At 36.1% G+C, this 16,943-nt stretch overlaps 2 protein-coding genes across 2 annotated transcripts; both read left to right on the top strand.

The window, feature by feature from the left end:
- Positions 1–801: 801 nt before the first annotated feature.
- Positions 802–2,702, top strand: LOC105774343 (WRKY transcription factor 18). The gene is made up of 4 exons (XM_012596852.2): positions 802–938; positions 1,082–1,354; positions 1,720–1,836; positions 2,064–2,702. Exons 1-4 carry the CDS (start codon positions 909–911, stop codon positions 2,427–2,429), a joined length of 786 nt encoding a protein of 261 aa, XP_012452306.1. The 5' UTR covers positions 802–908; the 3' UTR covers positions 2,430–2,702.
- An 8,263-nt stretch (positions 2,703–10,965) lies between these two features.
- Positions 10,966–16,931, top strand: LOC105774427 (DNA-directed RNA polymerase D subunit 2b). The gene is made up of 8 exons (XM_012596947.2): positions 10,966–11,222; positions 11,456–11,952; positions 12,161–12,373; positions 12,497–13,380; positions 13,843–14,146; positions 14,591–15,544; positions 15,631–15,902; positions 16,310–16,931. Exons 2-8 carry the CDS (start codon positions 11,467–11,469, stop codon positions 16,809–16,811), a joined length of 3,615 nt encoding a protein of 1,204 aa, XP_012452401.1. The 5' UTR covers positions 10,966–11,222; positions 11,456–11,466; the 3' UTR covers positions 16,812–16,931.
- The last annotated feature ends 12 nt before the right edge of the window (positions 16,932–16,943 follow it).

Below are 16,943 nucleotides of genomic sequence, written 5' to 3'. Positions count from 1 at the left end.
TTTTCTTTTTTGTCGTTCTTTGCGTGTTGTGTTTCTATCCTTTTGTTTTTTTCTTTTTTGCAGGTTTCCATGGCAAGGTCAACTGTGTTGGGGAGTTGCACCTTGCCATTTCGGTGAAAGAGGCAGATAAGGCGTCAAACCTTGGGACGTGAGCATGCCGACGTGGTGGGAGAGCGGCGCTAGAGGCCTTAGGAAATCTAGGGTTTCTATTATTTTTTATGTTTTGAGCCTTTTAAGCTTTGATATTAGTTTAGGCTTGTAATTTGGGTTTAGGTAAATTGAGCTTTATTTATTTTGTTTTTGTTTTATCTTTGTTTAAATTTATGGGCAAAATTAGGCTACTACAATTACAATTAATTAATTTATAAAAAGGAAAACAAAACAAATTAAAGTGATGGATAGACGAGGGTAAATTGCTAGGTTGCTTCTAGACTGACGTTTCCGTTTGACTTTGTTATAATCATTCACTTGGTAGGCCATTCTTATGTAAGCACTACATGTTCCTATATTCGTCATGTTGATGCAATTATTATATATATATACGATTAATCTATATCAGTTTTTCTTTTTCGTTTTTTCTCGGGAAACAAACACCGGCGAAGACCCAAGTCCACGAATTTGTCTGAATCCACTGACACGTGACTCGTCACAGTAAACAGAATGGTGGCTGTGAAGATAATGAAGGTTGAACAAAAAGGGAAATTTTTAAAGACTCTTGCTGACCTCGTTTTGATGATGTCATCCGGATTACGAAACCCAGAGTTCGTGAGTCTCAATTCCAAATCCCACTGTATTAAATACCGATGACCATCATCATCATCATCATCATACATTACTTTGCTTTCTAAATTTGCCTGACTGAGAAAACTAAAAGGGAAGACCAAATACCCTTCTGCCAGCCTCCATTCATGGATGTTCCCAGCTCTGTTAAAGATAAGGTTAATATAAACAGTTTTCTAATTTGCATCTTCATTGTTTTTCATAGTGTTAGAGTATTCTATGGCCAAAACCAGCATGATGTTATAACATGTAGTGTTCCAAAAGGAGAGAATTTGAGACATTGAAAACTGAAATATTTCAGGTGGAAGGTGTTGAGGCGGAGCTGGAACAGTTGCAGAAAGAGAACGCAGCTCTTAGGTTAATGCTTCAAGTAATGAGCAACAAATACAAAATGCTTAGTGAAGCCTATTTCAGGGAATCAAACTCTCAGGTACCAACAATCTGCCGAGGCTTAACGCGATTTGATTTGTGCGAAGATCAGCACTCCCACAAAAATATTCTAATACCTCAACTTCAGTTAGCAGCAAATTCCTCACAAGTTTTTGTAGAAACTGACCCTAGGGACGAGAGCCATGTAAGCTACTGATCTTCTCTTTGCCCTACTATAACTTCTTTGCGTGTTTTAGTCATCGATTACTTGGCGTTGTTTAGGAATTGAGTCTACTCTCTTGTAAACCTTATTTAAGTTTGATCATGCCTTGTTAGCAAGGTTGAAGCTTTAGGTTACTAAGCATCTAGTTTCAGTACCACCGTGCGTGATTGCCATGTGGATTTTCTCTCATATTTACTCCGGGTTTAAGCACACCATGTGTGGACCTTATTTAGATGTATTCCAAATTTCAGTTTAATTGTACTTTGTATTGATTTCATTCTAGCTATAATTGTTACAATATTCATGTATATATAGTAACTAACTTGTAATGTAAATGGTGATTTCAGATAGTTAAAGATGGATTTCAATGGAGGAAATATGGCCAGAAAGTTACTAAACATAATCCTTTTCCCCGAGCTTATTTTAGGTGTTCAATGGCTCCCGGATGCCCTGTCAAAAAGAAGGTATACATACATACATACATACATACATACATACATACATACATACATACAGAGGGAGAGGATAATATTTTATGCTCAATCGCGTTTAGAAGATCCCATCTGAGTGTTAATTAGTGCGGCAAAGTTGAGGGGAAATTCATCTATATGTAAATTGGTGATTTGGATTTTCAAGACATGGAAAAATGAATAACAAGGAACCTCCGGATCTTTGTTTTTTTATTTTCCAGGTTCAGCGATGCATGGAAGACAAGAATTTCTTGATGGCAACATACGAAGGACGACACAACCATGAAGTTAATCCTTCAATAGGACAATCTTTGTGTTCCCCCACCAGCTCCGCCACGACATCCATCTCCGGCTTTCCCAATTCAGTTCTTGATAACCCGTTACGATCCGCCATCACTCTTGATCTCAATCTTTCAAGCGAAAACAGCAGCGGCAACGGCAACGGCAACGATGACGATTATAACAACAAGAGATCAATGGAAGACCATGTTGCAGCATCCTTAGCAAAAGATCCTAGCTTCACTCTAGCTTTAGCCGCAGCTGTTGCTCGCTCCATTACTGAGCACCCTAAACCACCAACAAACTAAAATAACATTTCTTTAAAGCATTAGGTTAAGGTGTGTATGTGTAGTTAATTCAAGTCGGTCTTAGTTGTCATTCATATTCTTGAAGCAATTGAGGGAGCAAATATAAAATAACTTCAGAAATAAAAGGGAGGGACTTAATTGAAAAGAAAACAAAACTTGCTTAAATGTCCAAAGGAGCAATAATACCAAGCATATACAATGAGAAGAACCATAGCCTAGCTTCTCTTATTTGGTTAAGGCTACATATTTATACGTACATACATTTTTTACTCATATTTTAATATATAAATTAGCAATAAATTAAGTGAATTGGAAATAAAAATATATTAAATAAAAACTAATTTATTAATAAAATATATATTAAAATGATTTGACATTAAATAAAACTAATAATTAATATTATGTTTATTTTAAAAATAATATAATTAAAATAAAAATTAAATTAGAAAATAAGTAGCAGTGAAAGGGGTAAAATAGAAATTACCCCCTTCCACTGGAGATTTGTATCTCCACTGATGGCCTTTAACTTTGAGGTTGAATTTGGATGGGCGGTGCGTTTATCTGCAATTAGTGTAAAAATAGTGGTGGTGGTGAGATTAAATACTATAGCGATACTGTAGCGTGAGACAAAAAGTAAGCTAAACACACCGCATCGCACCCAATCGCCCATCCAAACCAACCTTGAGTCACTACACCAAAACAGGCTTTTAGCGGCATCTTTTGTGGCGTTTGGACGACAAACGCCGCTAATAATCGCGCATTAGCAGCGCAAAAAATAAAACGCCGCTAAATATCATGCATTAGCGACGCTTCTTGCGAAACGCAGTAAAAGAACATCATTAGCGGCGTTTACCATAACACGCCGCAAAATCTCAAGACCAAAACACATCGTTTTGGTCTTGATGTATACTAGAATTAGTGGCGATTATGATAAAACGCCGCTAAAGGAAGTATTAACGGCGCATTGTCGAAAGCGCCGCAAAAATCTTAACGAAAACGCATCGTTTTGTCTTGCTGTATATTAGCATTAGTGGCGCTTACGAAAACCCGCCGTTAAAGCAAGTATTAGCGGCGCTTACAAAAAGCGCCGCAGTATATGTTAACCAAAACACAGAGTTTGGTCTAGAGGTATATTAGAATTTGTGGCGCTTATGGGAAAACGCCGCAAAATATCCTAACCAAAGCGCACCGTTTTGGTCTTGGTGTATGTTACAGTTAGTGGCGCTTAAGGGAACACGCCGCTAAAGCATAATATTAGCAGCGTTTTGTGAGAAGCGCCGCAAAATATCTTAACCAAAACGCAGAGTTTGGTCTTGAGGTATACTAGAATTAGTGGTGCAAAGGGAACACGCCGCTAAGGCATACTATTAGCGGCGCGTTTGGAGAAGCGCCGCAAAATTTCGTAACCAAAACGCAACGTTTTTGTCTTGATGTATACAGTAATTAGTGGCGCATAAGCGCCGCAAAATATGCTCACCAAAACGCAGAGTTTTGTCTTGAGGTATATTAGAATTAGTGACGCTTATGGGAGAACGCTGCTAAAGCATACTATTAGCGGCGCGTTTTGAGAAGCGCCGCAAAATATATTAACCAAAACACAGCGTTTAAGTCTTGATGTATACTGGAATTAGTGGCGTCCACGAGAAATCGCCGCTAAAGCATATTATTAGCGGCACTTTTTGAGAAGCGCCGGAAAATATCTTAACCAAAACGCAGAGTTTTGGTCTTAACCATGCATTATATAATGTAGGTTATTATATATTTAGTTTATCGTATTTGGTCTATGGTTTATGGTTTAAAGGTTGGGGTTTAAGGTTTAGAGGTTATGTGTTAAGGATTTATGGTTTACAGTTTAGATTAACTAGTGTTTTCTAATTTATATATTAATTAATTTCTTATATAATTGTAAAAGAGAAAATATTAATTTGGATCTTTAAAATTGTGTGAAGATTTGGTTCTTCAAAATCGATATAAGCTATATCCAAAAGGATATCCCCATCTTATCCCATCTCGGTTCAGTATTTTTAGTGCTCGGTTCATTATAATATATATGATTATTAATTTAAGATTTTAGCTAGGTCATATTTAGGGTCGGGTTACTATTTTAAGGTTATTGTAATTGATCAGGAGTGTATATATATGATGTAAGAGCTGATCAAATTTAATGTTTAGGGGTCAGGAGCTGGATTAGACGTTATGGGTTAGGAGTTAGGGATTTATGGTTTAGCCAGGGATTTAGGCGGGTCGGGTTAGGGTATTAGGTTTAGATCTTACATATGTAAATGGAATAACAAAGCTTGGTGGACACTTGTATGAATTTAGGGTTAGGGGTTAGAAGTTAACAGTTAGGGACTTAGGGTTTAGATCTTATTTAGTTTTTTTAATTTATATTTTAAATATGTTTCTTATATTTTTGAACATAAATAAAAATTATTAACCAACCAAATCTGAAATAATTAATAAAACACCACATTAAAGCACGATAAAACAATAATTCTTAAAGAAATAGAAAAAAAATCAATGGTGAACTTTGACCGATTGATTCACACAGGACAACAACTAATAGATGAGCCGTATGTATTCTCATATCAAGTCAAACAAGTTTTTTACTTAAAAGATCCAACTGATGAGGGTTGGTACGTTGTACTCCGTAACATCCCTAGAGACTTGTTTGACATGGGCAGTAGAAGTAGAGATAACATCGACGACAGATCAGAAACTTTGCCCTTTCCAGAACAAAACTTAAACGATAATATCCCTAGTACTAGTGCACAATTTCAATGGGTTCGCAGGATACGGATAAAGATATTTACGAATAATGATGTAGTAAGATTTTACGCTTGTTTAATTATATGTAATATCATAATTTAAATCTTGGTCTTATTATATATTTCAACTATTTTATATGTGCTGTTATTGTTGTAATTAGTTATTAAGTTTTCAACTATTTTATGTGTATTGCAGATAAAATGCCTAGAAGAAAAATTCTAAGGGGAAGCATTGTTCAAAACTATCCAAACTCGACAGAAACAAATAGTACTGAACAACAGACAGCAATTGGATCTTCGAATGTTCCGATTACACCTGAGGATCCTACAGAAGTTCAAAGTAAGTTTACATTTAATTTACATGTGTGTTGACTTATAATTGATTTATTTCTCAAATTCTTATATTATAATATACCATTTGTAGCTGAATATGGTGGGACGCGCAGAGGTCGAGGACGTACGCTACTTAGAGAGTTGTACAAGTTAGATCCAGTCGAGCGTGTCAAAGTTGGACGAAACAGTTTTGGTCAGCCTATTGGATCAGAAGCTCGACTTTTAGCAGGATACATGGGTATTTTAGCACGAAATGCGAATATGTTGCCTATCAACTACAAGTCATGGCATCAAATGCTCGATAGCAACAAAAACCAAGCCCTCGATAATATTAAGGTAACAAAATGTTAATGTCATCGTAATGCTTGGGAAATAGTTTCATTTATATTTACTTTATTGACTTGTGTTTTTTGTAGGCGAGGTTTGCTTTAGAGGTCTCGGATGCTTAAGTAAAGAAGGCATTGGGAAAAAGATAGAGAGACAATAAAAGTACTTTGAAGAAAAATTATTATAAGACAAAAACAACCCTCGATGAGAAATTGCAAAATGTCCCGCCGGGTATGTTGAGGTACCAATGGGAAGATGCGATTAGATTTTGGCATTCGAAGAAAGGCGAGGTATGACGTACTTCCAAACAAATGTAATTATTTTGTTTTATAGTATTTACTATTTACGTACTAAAAATTTCATAACGTAGGATCGTGAACAAGTTGGAAAAAGCAGCAGGCAGAAACAAAAATTCACTCACACAGCCGGGTCGAGAAGTTTTGCATGTGTAGCTGAGGCGAAGGTATTTTTAATTTTTTAATATTGTCAAATATGTATAACTTTCCATTAAATAATATTTTTACTACTATATTGTAGGAATCGTAAATGCGGTCAAAAGTTGGATGCCTTCAACTTTTGAAATTACATAGGAAGAAAGATAGATCTCCTATGACTTCTGAAGCTGGTGAAATAATGGTACGTTTACTTAATACGATTTGACTTGTTTTAGTTATTTATAGTGTTTATTTTCTAATGGTTTAATTCATTGCTTGTAATGCGACTATTGTTATGTTGCATATGTTTTTTAATATATATTGCGTTCCTAACTATGTGATTTATTTATTAGGAAAAACTAAAGGATAAAAAGGCCAAGTACGAAGGGATTGGTTCTAGTGATAGTTCTATTCATCTTGAAGACATTAATAACCGGATTATTACTGAAGTTTTGGGTCCTGAAAGGTATGGTCGGGTTCGATTTCAATGATCTTTTGTTAGCCCAACCCAATATTTTGGATCCAGCTCGTAGCAATACATGGCTTCGGGGAGTCAGGCTCAAGCTGAAGTTCAGAGGTTAAAAGACCAGATGACTCAGATGCAAGCGACCACAGCTGAGGTTCAAAGGAAATATGAAGAACTCCACTACAACTTAAAGCAGAGAGGCAATGAGGGAAGCAGAGGTGCAGCGAGAGAAGCAGAGGTTCAAAAGAAATATGAAGAACTCCACTCGACTTAAAGTCGATGCGGCATCAAGAGAAGCAGAGTGAAAGAGAAGTACGACGAACTCAAAGACAGCCTTCAGAGTATGATGAAGATGTTTCAGTCGCAACTTCTGCCGTCATAGTGTATTGCATAAATATTTTTATCATTTTAACTTTTAACATTTTTACAAAAATAATATGAATTCACTTTTATTTATTGATATTAATATTATTTTATTCGTTTAATTTGAAATATTATATAAATTTATTGCTTTTGGCTGGTTTAGATGTGGTACCTTTTGATTTGTTGCTACAGGAGAGCTGAAAAAATGAAAATTTTAATATAAAAAAACCCAAAAATAGTGGCGTTTTTGTAGTTCTTTAGCAGCGTTTATAAAAAAAGCGCCGCGAAAGATTATGATCTCTAGCGGCATTTTTATACAAAGTGTCGTTAAAGAACATGTTCTTTCGCGGCGCTTAATAAAAAACGCCACTAAAGATCATGTTCTTTAGCGGCGTTTTTTTTAAGCGCCACTAAAGAACATGGTCTTTAGCGGCGTTTTTGTTTGTAAACGCTGCAAACGTTTGCGACGATTTCGTTAGCGGCCTTTTTTGCGGCGCTTCCACAAGTGCCGCAAATACCTTTAGTGGTGTTAAAAAGCACCGCTAAAGGCCTAAAAAAACGCCGCTAAAGACCTGTTTTGGTGTAGTGAGTCCGAAATTGAGAACTAGTAAGATGCATTCCTTCAACTGTTGCTCTTCTAAACAGTTTCACTAGTGAAAATGCGGTGAGATAGAGAATAAATTGTATTGATGGCCTTAAATCCTGAGTCCAAAATTGAGAACTGGTGAGACACGTTCCCTCAACTGATGCTCTTCAAACAGTCTCACTAGTGAAAATAAGGTGAGATGGAGAATAAATTGTACTGATGCCCTTTAACCCTGAGTCCAAAATAAAAGTCAACACAAGAAATTAAATAAAAAACAAATACTTTGAAGAAAATATGCTAAGGTTAGAGGTATCAATCGGATAATCTAGTAATGTACATCTAATAATTAATCATATGAATCTATGAGCAAAGATAAGACCATCAAAAGAATGTCCAAAATGATTGTTCAATAAGTTCAAGAGTTTAGCAAATGAATCCATAATCAAAGGATGGTGTAATATGACAGTTTAACTGCTTGAGTTCAAGAAAAAATATAACATATAGTATTATAATCACTTGATAACTTCAAGACTTGTAAAAAGATTTCAAATATTTTATGCCAATTTTATGTCTACAACAAATCAAGGTTAATTTATCCAAGCATTCATTGTGTCATATATTGTCTATATCAAATAAAATATATTACTTTACAAGTATGATTATAATAAATGATTGATAATTAAATTTAGCTCAAATGATGAGTATGGAATTTACCTTAATATTTGCCAAGAGTTTCACCCTTTCACCTCACCATTGAAAACTTAACAAAATTAAACAACTCAAACTTATATAAAAAGACATATTAGATATAAGAAACTTGAGATTTTACAAGGATAAAACTATGAAGAAATACTAACAAGAAAATGATCTTGATCTCAACTTCAAGATGCCTCCTATTCTGAAATGAAAAGCTATTTATAGAGGTTTGTGAAGAGAAAAATGACAATGCAAATAACTTGCTAATAATAAATTTTTAGACCTATTTCTTTATCATCTTTTGAGTCATTTTTCACATGTTAAATGATGACTTATTTTGTCCAATTTAATGTCTCCCAATGGAAAATGTCTAAGAAAGTTCATTGATGGTCTTCATCTTGTCTATTTGTTGTAGAAATTTTAACTCCAAACTCCATGTATGTTAGGAGATATGATCCAAACACAAAAATGTGTCAAAATTATCCATCAATGTGAAACTTGTAACTTTATATTTACTTTTGGATTTCTTCCTAATGTATTTTGGTGTTGGTATTCCAATATTTGAAAAGATCTTCAAATTCCCTTTCCGACGATATAAAGTACACTGAAAACGGAGTCTTGAAGCTCGAGACATGATCGAAACACTAAGAAGTGTTCCGACTGGAAGTTCTAAATTCGTACAAATTATAAATTTTGAATCTTTGAGCATTGAACTTTCACTCATCATATTGGATCAACTTTAGGCTTAGTGCATTTAATCTCATGGTTCCATGTATTGACATTTTCTTCCCAAACTTGTTTTACTTGCTACTTCCACATAAAATATTTTATTCAAACTAAATGTGTGAAAACCACTAAAACATACAATATTTACAAACAAAATAAATTTAAAAATATAAAAATACTCAAGAAAATAAGCAAATGTGAGCAAAATATAATTCAAAATAAAGAACTCATCAAAGATTGAAAGAGAAATATGGAAATCTAATATAATGACAAAGATTACAAATAATGTCAAGCTAATTTCCTAATTTCTTAACTAATCTTAATTCCTCTCCTCTTTCAAATAATGTGGCCCAATTTAAAGGGATAAAGTTTTAGTTTTAAGAGAAGTTAAATTTTATCTATTCACCTGGTTATTTAATGTACGTACTAGATTAAAAGTTGATCATCATAAATTAATTCTCTCTCCACAAAAAAAATTATGGCTGCCATCACTTAAGGTTTGTGTGGTTAAGGAAAAAGGATTAAGAAGGGAAATCAAATTTATATGGTATTCTTCTTCGTGTTCTTCGTCAAATCTAGTGGCCAACTTCAATTTCACATAAGCTATGTCTTAAGTTTGTAAAAATCATATTATTCTAAACATCTAAAATAATTGTTTATACAATATTAAAGATTTATAATTTGCATCATAACTATATCTAAATCTAAAGATATCATATCAAAATCTTATTAAAAAAGTGGTATTTATTGCCTAATTGGAAAAACCGAAATATTTTGCAAGTGCAATGGTTGTTGTGGCATAATGATAAACAAAATTTAACCTTAAAAGCAAGATTTTTAGAACGAATGGTCGAAATGATTTAGAGTATCGATTTTGCAGTCAATTAAATTAATTATTAAAAAATAAAAGAAAATTGATTGAATTATTTTATTAACTTGATTCAATTGGTTTGTGGGTTAATTGGTTTAACCATTTATTTCGAACAAATATCTTATTCTATCCAGTCCAATTCTAAAAACAATGCTTGAAAGTGCTTAGACATTGTGATGTTAAGTCTTTTAAAATTATTTTTTATTTTTACAAACAAACTTAAATTTAAAAATTAATTACTACAACGTAATTAGACCTAGTCATGAGTCGGGCTACTTGGCTCAGCTCGAAGACTCGCCCAAAAAGTGGGAGGGTTTAGGCAAAAATATAGGTCTGAAAAATGGGTTTGGACAAAAAAATGAGACCTATTTTCTAAAAGGGATAGGCCTTGGGTAAGCTTTTTTTGGCCCGGGCCAGTTCAACCTGAATTTGCAAAAAATTATGCCTATTATATTGCTAAGCATTTATTTTAATATTTGTAGTGTATTTGATGTATTATATTTTTTAAACTTGTTTTTATATAAAATTAAAAATATAAAAAAATTAATATGAACAGACTGAGCTGAGCTCGAGTTTTAGCATTTTTATCCTAATTAAGCTTGAACAAAATTTTAAATCTATTTTTCAAGCTGGACCTAAAAAATAAACCTAAAATTCTATTCAAACCTGATTAATCCTAACCTATAATTAACTCTAAACATAACCGAACAAACTCAAATTTACAAAATTTTACTTCAATTTATATAAAAAATGATTTTTAAATTCATTATCACTCAAATCAAAGCCTAAAGGACCCATGCGTCTTTTACTACACCCGTCAAACAGTACAGAATCACTTTTTTATGGTAACAAATTTCCTAGTTTTACAATAACACCCCTGAGTCTCACCAAAATAGAACAAAAAGAGAGAAGTCAAGGCTATTTACGTCATTTCAGTTCGTCTCCAAAACAAACCCACATGTCAATTTTCATTGCTGTTTGTTCTTCGTCTGATCGTCTCCGCCCAATTTTTTTTTTTTTTAAAAACTCCCCCCTAAAACTCAAGACTTCACTCCTTTGAGACTGAAACACTGGGAAAACCCACTGAAATTTGATGCACATTGCTTTACAGAGGCTGTAAAACCCTTAGAAATCACTGAATTTTCACATCTAAGCACCGAGAAGATTAGGGTTTAGGGGGGGTTTTGTTCTTAATTTCTCCTTCCTCTCCACAAACTTTCAATGTAAGTCTTTCTCAGTTCATCCATTGCTTGTGTACGTGTTGCTAATGTATATATATATCTATACTATTCCACTGTTTATCTTCGCTGTTCTAATCTTTCTTTTTGTTGAAGCCTTATAAAGTCTGTTTTCCTGTTTTCTTTGTGATTTTTTTTTGGGGGGGATTGTTTATGTTTGTGTAAACCTTATTTTTACGGGGTTTTACTTTACTTTTCTTTTTTTATTCTTGTTTTAGATTTTGGTGCAATGGGGGCTTCGCCAGATGGAAAGGGAAACGGGGGAATGGGCAGTACTAGTGGTGAAAAGTTTGCAAATGGAACTGATTTGAATATGGATATAGATGAAGATGATGATGTGTTTGATGAGCTGGTCAGTGTGCAAGAGCTGGGAGAAGAGTTTTTGAGGAATTTCTGTAGGAAAGCTGCCGTGTCTTTCTTCAATCAGTATGGTCTAGTAAGTCATCAAATAAACTCTTACAATGATTTCATAAAATACGGTCTCCAGAACACCTTCGACTCCTTTGGGGAGTTTGTTATTCATTCTGGTTATGATCCATCGAAGAAGGGAGAAGGTGACTGGCGTCATGCCAGAGTGAAGTTTGGGAAAGTCACCGTTGAGAGGCCAACCTTTTGGGCTGTCACAGGTGGCAATGAGCTCAACATGCTTCCTAGGCATGCCCGCCTTCAGAACATGACTTACTCATCCAGGATGAAGGTTACTGTTGAGCTTCAGGTGAGTAGATATCACCAACAGTTTAAACTTCTAGTGATTTCAATGTCACGTGTTCTTGTTGATGTTTGACGTGTTAGCTTTTCTGGTAATTTTAATAATCTGGAATCTAAATGTGCTGTGTCTTAGTATCTTCATTGCTTAACTGATGGTTTTGGCTAAAAATAAGTTCCTTAAAGTATGATATTTTTGTGCCCTGGTAATGTATCAGGTATATACAGCAAAAAGTGTAAAGAGTGACAAGTTTAAAACTGGAAGAGAAGAAATTGTTGAAGAGGAGATCGTGCATCAAGATAACAGGGAGATTATAATTGGAAGGATCCCTGTGATGGTTAAGTCTGAGCTGTGCTGGATGAATGAGGTTGAAAAGTCTGATTGTGATTTTGATCACGGAGGTTATTTTCTCATCAAGGGCGCAGAGAAGGTCAGTCTGGCATTTTTTTATTCTGTTAGTTGACTTGTTATTCAGTGCCCATACACCATTATTGCTGAACAGACTTGAATTTGCTAACCATAATTAATAATTTTTTGCCATATTTAATTGTAGATATTCATTGCACAAGAGCAAATCTCTCTGAAGAGGCTCTGGATTTCAAACATACAGGGCTGGACTGTTGCCTACAGGTCGGAGGTGAAGAGAAATAGGCTAATTATCAGACTAGTGGAGAATTCCAAAGTAGAATATATCAAAGGGGGGGAGAAAATCCTGACTGTTTTCTTCTTGTCGATTGAGATCCCCGTTTGGATTTTATTTTTTGCCCTTGGTGTACGATCAGACAAGGAAGTTGTAAGTCTGATTGATTATGGAAGCAGTGATTCAAGTATATCAAACATACTGTTCGCGTCGATTCGTGATGCTGATTGGAAATGCCGCAATTTTCGTGAAGAAAGTGCTGCTCTCAACCATTTGGATAGGTTACGCAAAGAAACTAGATTTCCCCCCGAAGAAAGTGTTGAAGAGTGCCTTGGAAAGTATCTGTTTCCCTCTCTCAAAGGATTCAAGCAGAAGGCTCGGTTCTTGGGGTACATGGTCAAGAGTCTTTTGCAAGCATTCACCGGTCATCGAAAATGTGACAATAGAGATGATTTTAGGAACAAGAGGTTGGAGTTGGCCGGTGAGCTGCTTGAGCGTGAGATGAAAGTTCATATTGCCCATGCAAGGAGACGTATGGCAAAGACTCTGCAGAGGGATCTTTATGCGGATCGTACTGTTCGTCCAATTGAGCATTATCTTGATGCTTCCATAGTTACAAATGGGCTCTCTAGAGCATTTTCTACTGGAGCTTGGTCTCATCCTTACAAAAAGATGGAAAGGATATCAGGTGTAGTGGCAAATCTCGGACGAGCAAATCCATTGCAGACAATGGTTGATTTGAGAAAAACACGACAGCAGGTTCAGTACACTGGAAAGGTCGGAGATGCGAGATACCCGTAAGTTTTGTCAGACTCGTATCTTGTAAATTGTAACCCATTGCTGCAAAAGATGCAATATTTGTTTCACTTCATAGCAATCTATTTTTACATTCAGAACTTTGTGATATCAACAATATGAGTTTCATATCTTTTGTTGGTTTGGTATCTTTGATAGTTTGATTATGCAATTGCATGGACATGAATCTTTGCAAACTGTGTATCTCTTATACTTTATCTGAAAGTCATTTTTTTCACTTCAGAACAGTTGGATTAGAAGTTAGTTAAATGTTTCAATGATTCTATCTTTAGTTTTTTGCTTTCCTGTGGTAATTTTCCTCTAGAATCTGTTATTAGTAGTGTTTGTATTTTAGGGTTTGAAATATGGAGTTGATTTATCTTTAGAGCATTTGGGTCTGTTGAGATGTTTGTCAGCAATAATGTTGAGATGTTTGTCAGCTCTGATATAATTTTCTAATGCAGACATCCTTCTCATTGGGGAAAAGTTTGCTTTCTCTCTACTCCTGATGGTGAAAATTGTGGGCTTGTTAAGAATCTGGCTACCACTGCTCTTGTGAGTACGAACATAGTGAAATCCGTAGTGGAATCCATAGTCGACACGTTGTTTGATTCTGGAATGGAGAAAGTGGTTAATGATACTTCAAGCTCACTTGATGGGAAAGATAAGGTCTTTCTGAATGGGGAATGGGTTGGTGTTTGTGAAGATTCTCTTTTCTTTGCCGCTGAACTTAGAAGAAAACGACGCAGGAAAGAATTGCCGTATCAGGTGATCGCCATCCCATTTCATAGACCTTATAGCTTTTGAATTTCTCCACTTCGAAATTTTTATATGCATACCTGCTTGTTCACTGATCAACGTAATGGGCTTGAACCATGAAACAAAAATTGTGTCTGTTAAGGTTGTATGTGTCAGGAGGGCTTTGGACAATTTTAATCAGCTGTACTCGAAAACTCAGCTTTTCTTGATGTTTTCATCTTTTTCTTATTAGTAGTTGGCATGTTTGTGAACTTCAGCAATTAGAAATGAGAAGTGAAGCCCTAGGCTGAGAATCTTTTCCTTTTACTAAAATGGAAGAGAGTAAAATTGCTTAGAAGTCCCCCAGCATCGATTCTTGTACAATATAGTTTTGTGAAATTTAAATTGCTTTTATTCTGTTGTTCATTATTATTGGTCTCCTCATCTTTTCTCTAAATGATTTTCATCTTGTAGGTGGAAATTAAAAGAGATGAGCATAAAGGAGAGGTGCGGATCTTTACTGATGCTGGGAGGATTCTACGCCCGCTTTTAGTTGTTGAAAATCTGTTCAAACTAAAAGCATTCAAGGGCAAGGAAAATTATGCTTTCCAGCCCCTTTTAGACAAGGGGATTGTTGAACTCATTGGAGCTGAAGAGGAAGAAGATTGTCGCACGGCATGGGGTATCAGGTACCTCTTAACCGAAGTTGAGGGGAAGCAACCTGTCAAGTACACGCATTGTGAGCTGGACATGTCATTTCTTTTGGGTTTAAGCTGTGGAATCATTCCATTTGCCAATCATGATCATGCGCGGAGGGTTCTTTACCAAGCCCAGAAGCATTCTCAGCAGGCAATTGGGTTCTCTACAACGAACCCAAACATCAGGGTGGACACTTTGTCGCACCAGATGTATTATCCCCAAAGGCCACTCTTCCATACGATGACTGCTGATTGTCTTGGTAAATCTGGATTTCCTCTTGGTCAGAATAGATTGGAACCGAAGCCAGAACTCTACAATGGCCAGAATGCTATTGTGGCTGTAAATGTTCATCTCGGTTACAACCAAGAGGATTCCTTGGTAATGAACCGGGCCTCGATAGAGCGTGGGATGTTCCGCACCGAACATGTAAGAAGTTACAAAGCTGAAGTAGATAACAAGGAAATCCAGGAGAAGAGGCGGAAGGCTGAAGATATTGTAAACTTTGGAAAAACAGAAAGTAAGATTGGACGGGTGGACAGCCTTGATGATGATGGTTTTCCTTATATCGGTGCTTCCCTGCAGTCTGGTGACATTGTCATTGGGAGGTTTGCGGAATCTGGAGCTGATCATGGTGTAAAACTGAAGCACACCGAAAGAGGCATGGTTCAGAAAGTTGTGTTATCTTCAAATGATGATGGGAAAAATTTTGCTGTGGTGTCTCTGAGACAGGTAGCGTTAGCATGTTTTGTTCTGCAAAATAGCGTCTACTGCTTTTAAGTAATGTTCATCAGTTGTCTTTCTGATATATTTTTCAGGTTCGTTCTCCCTGTCTTGGAGACAAGTTCTCAAGCATGCATGGGCAAAAGGGGGTCCTTGGTTTTCTGGAGTCTCATGAGAACTTTCCTTTCACAACTCAAGGAATAGTTCCTGATATCGTGATTAACCCACATGCATTTCCTTCACGACAAACGCCAGGTCAACTCTTGGAGGCTGCCTTGGGAAAGGGGATCGCCTGTGGTGGGTCGAAGAAACATGCCACCCCTTTCTCCACTCTCTCCATAGATGCCATTACAGAACAGCTTCACAGGTAATGAATTGCCCTGGAACAAGTTGACCTGCGTGCTTACTGTGCATTCATCATGGATTTTTTCATTATAGAGATCTTAGGTGGGCCGTTTCAGAGTTGTTTTGGTGTATCAATGCCTTTAACGAATACTATTGGATTTTCACGCTTTGTTGCTTTGTTGATCTGCATGCTTACTGTCCTGGAACGATTAGCGAGCATACATGCTGGTTTTCAGACTTTGATCACACATAAGCTATAGCTTTGTTTTTTGTGTCTCTAGGCTATTTGATATGTTCTTGAAGCTTGACTCACTGTTTGTAGTGATTATATATTTAAGTTGTCCATTTCGTTGTCTAATACCATTATTGGGTTTTCTTATAGTTACTGTTATTTACAATGATGGCTACTTTGTCTAATATCTCCCACAGGGCTGGGTTTTCAAGATGGGGAAATGAGAGAGTTTACAATGGTCGGACTGGTGAGATGGTTCGGTCACTCATATTTATGGGTCCAACATTCTATCAGCGTCTTGTCCACATGGCTGAAGACAAAGTGAAATTTCGTAACACTGGACCTGTGCACCCACTTACAAGGCAGCCAGTTGCAGACCGGAAACGTTATGGCGGGATCAAATTTGGTGAGATGGAGCGGGACTGCCTTATTGCTCATGGTGCATCAGCCAACTTGCATGAGCGCCTCTTCACGCTTAGCGATTGCTCACAGATGCATGTATGTCAGAATTGCAAAAATGCTGCAAATGTTATTGAACGGACCGTAGCAGCTGGTCGGAAGATTAGGGGACCCTATTGCCGGGTTTGCCAGTCAGGGGATGAGATTGTGAAGGTTAGTGTGCCGTATGGTGCCAAGTTACTGTGCCAGGAACTATTCAGCATGGGGATTAGTCTGAAATTTGAGACACAGCTTTGTTGAGTTAGCTGCTAAACTCTTTATCAACTGTTATAACTTCTAATCGCAAATACTTGGGTTCTTTTGGTTGAATGATGATGTAAATATTAGCAATCGAAGTTATTGCAGAATTTAACTTGTCAATTGCCTTGCCTT

Source organism: Gossypium raimondii, chromosome 7 (assembly GCF_025698545.1).
Source record: "Gossypium raimondii isolate GPD5lz chromosome 7, ASM2569854v1, whole genome shotgun sequence".
Lineage (NCBI taxonomy): Eukaryota > Viridiplantae > Streptophyta > Magnoliopsida > Malvales > Malvaceae > Gossypium > Gossypium raimondii.
This window is presented reverse-complemented; position numbering and strand designations above follow the sequence as displayed.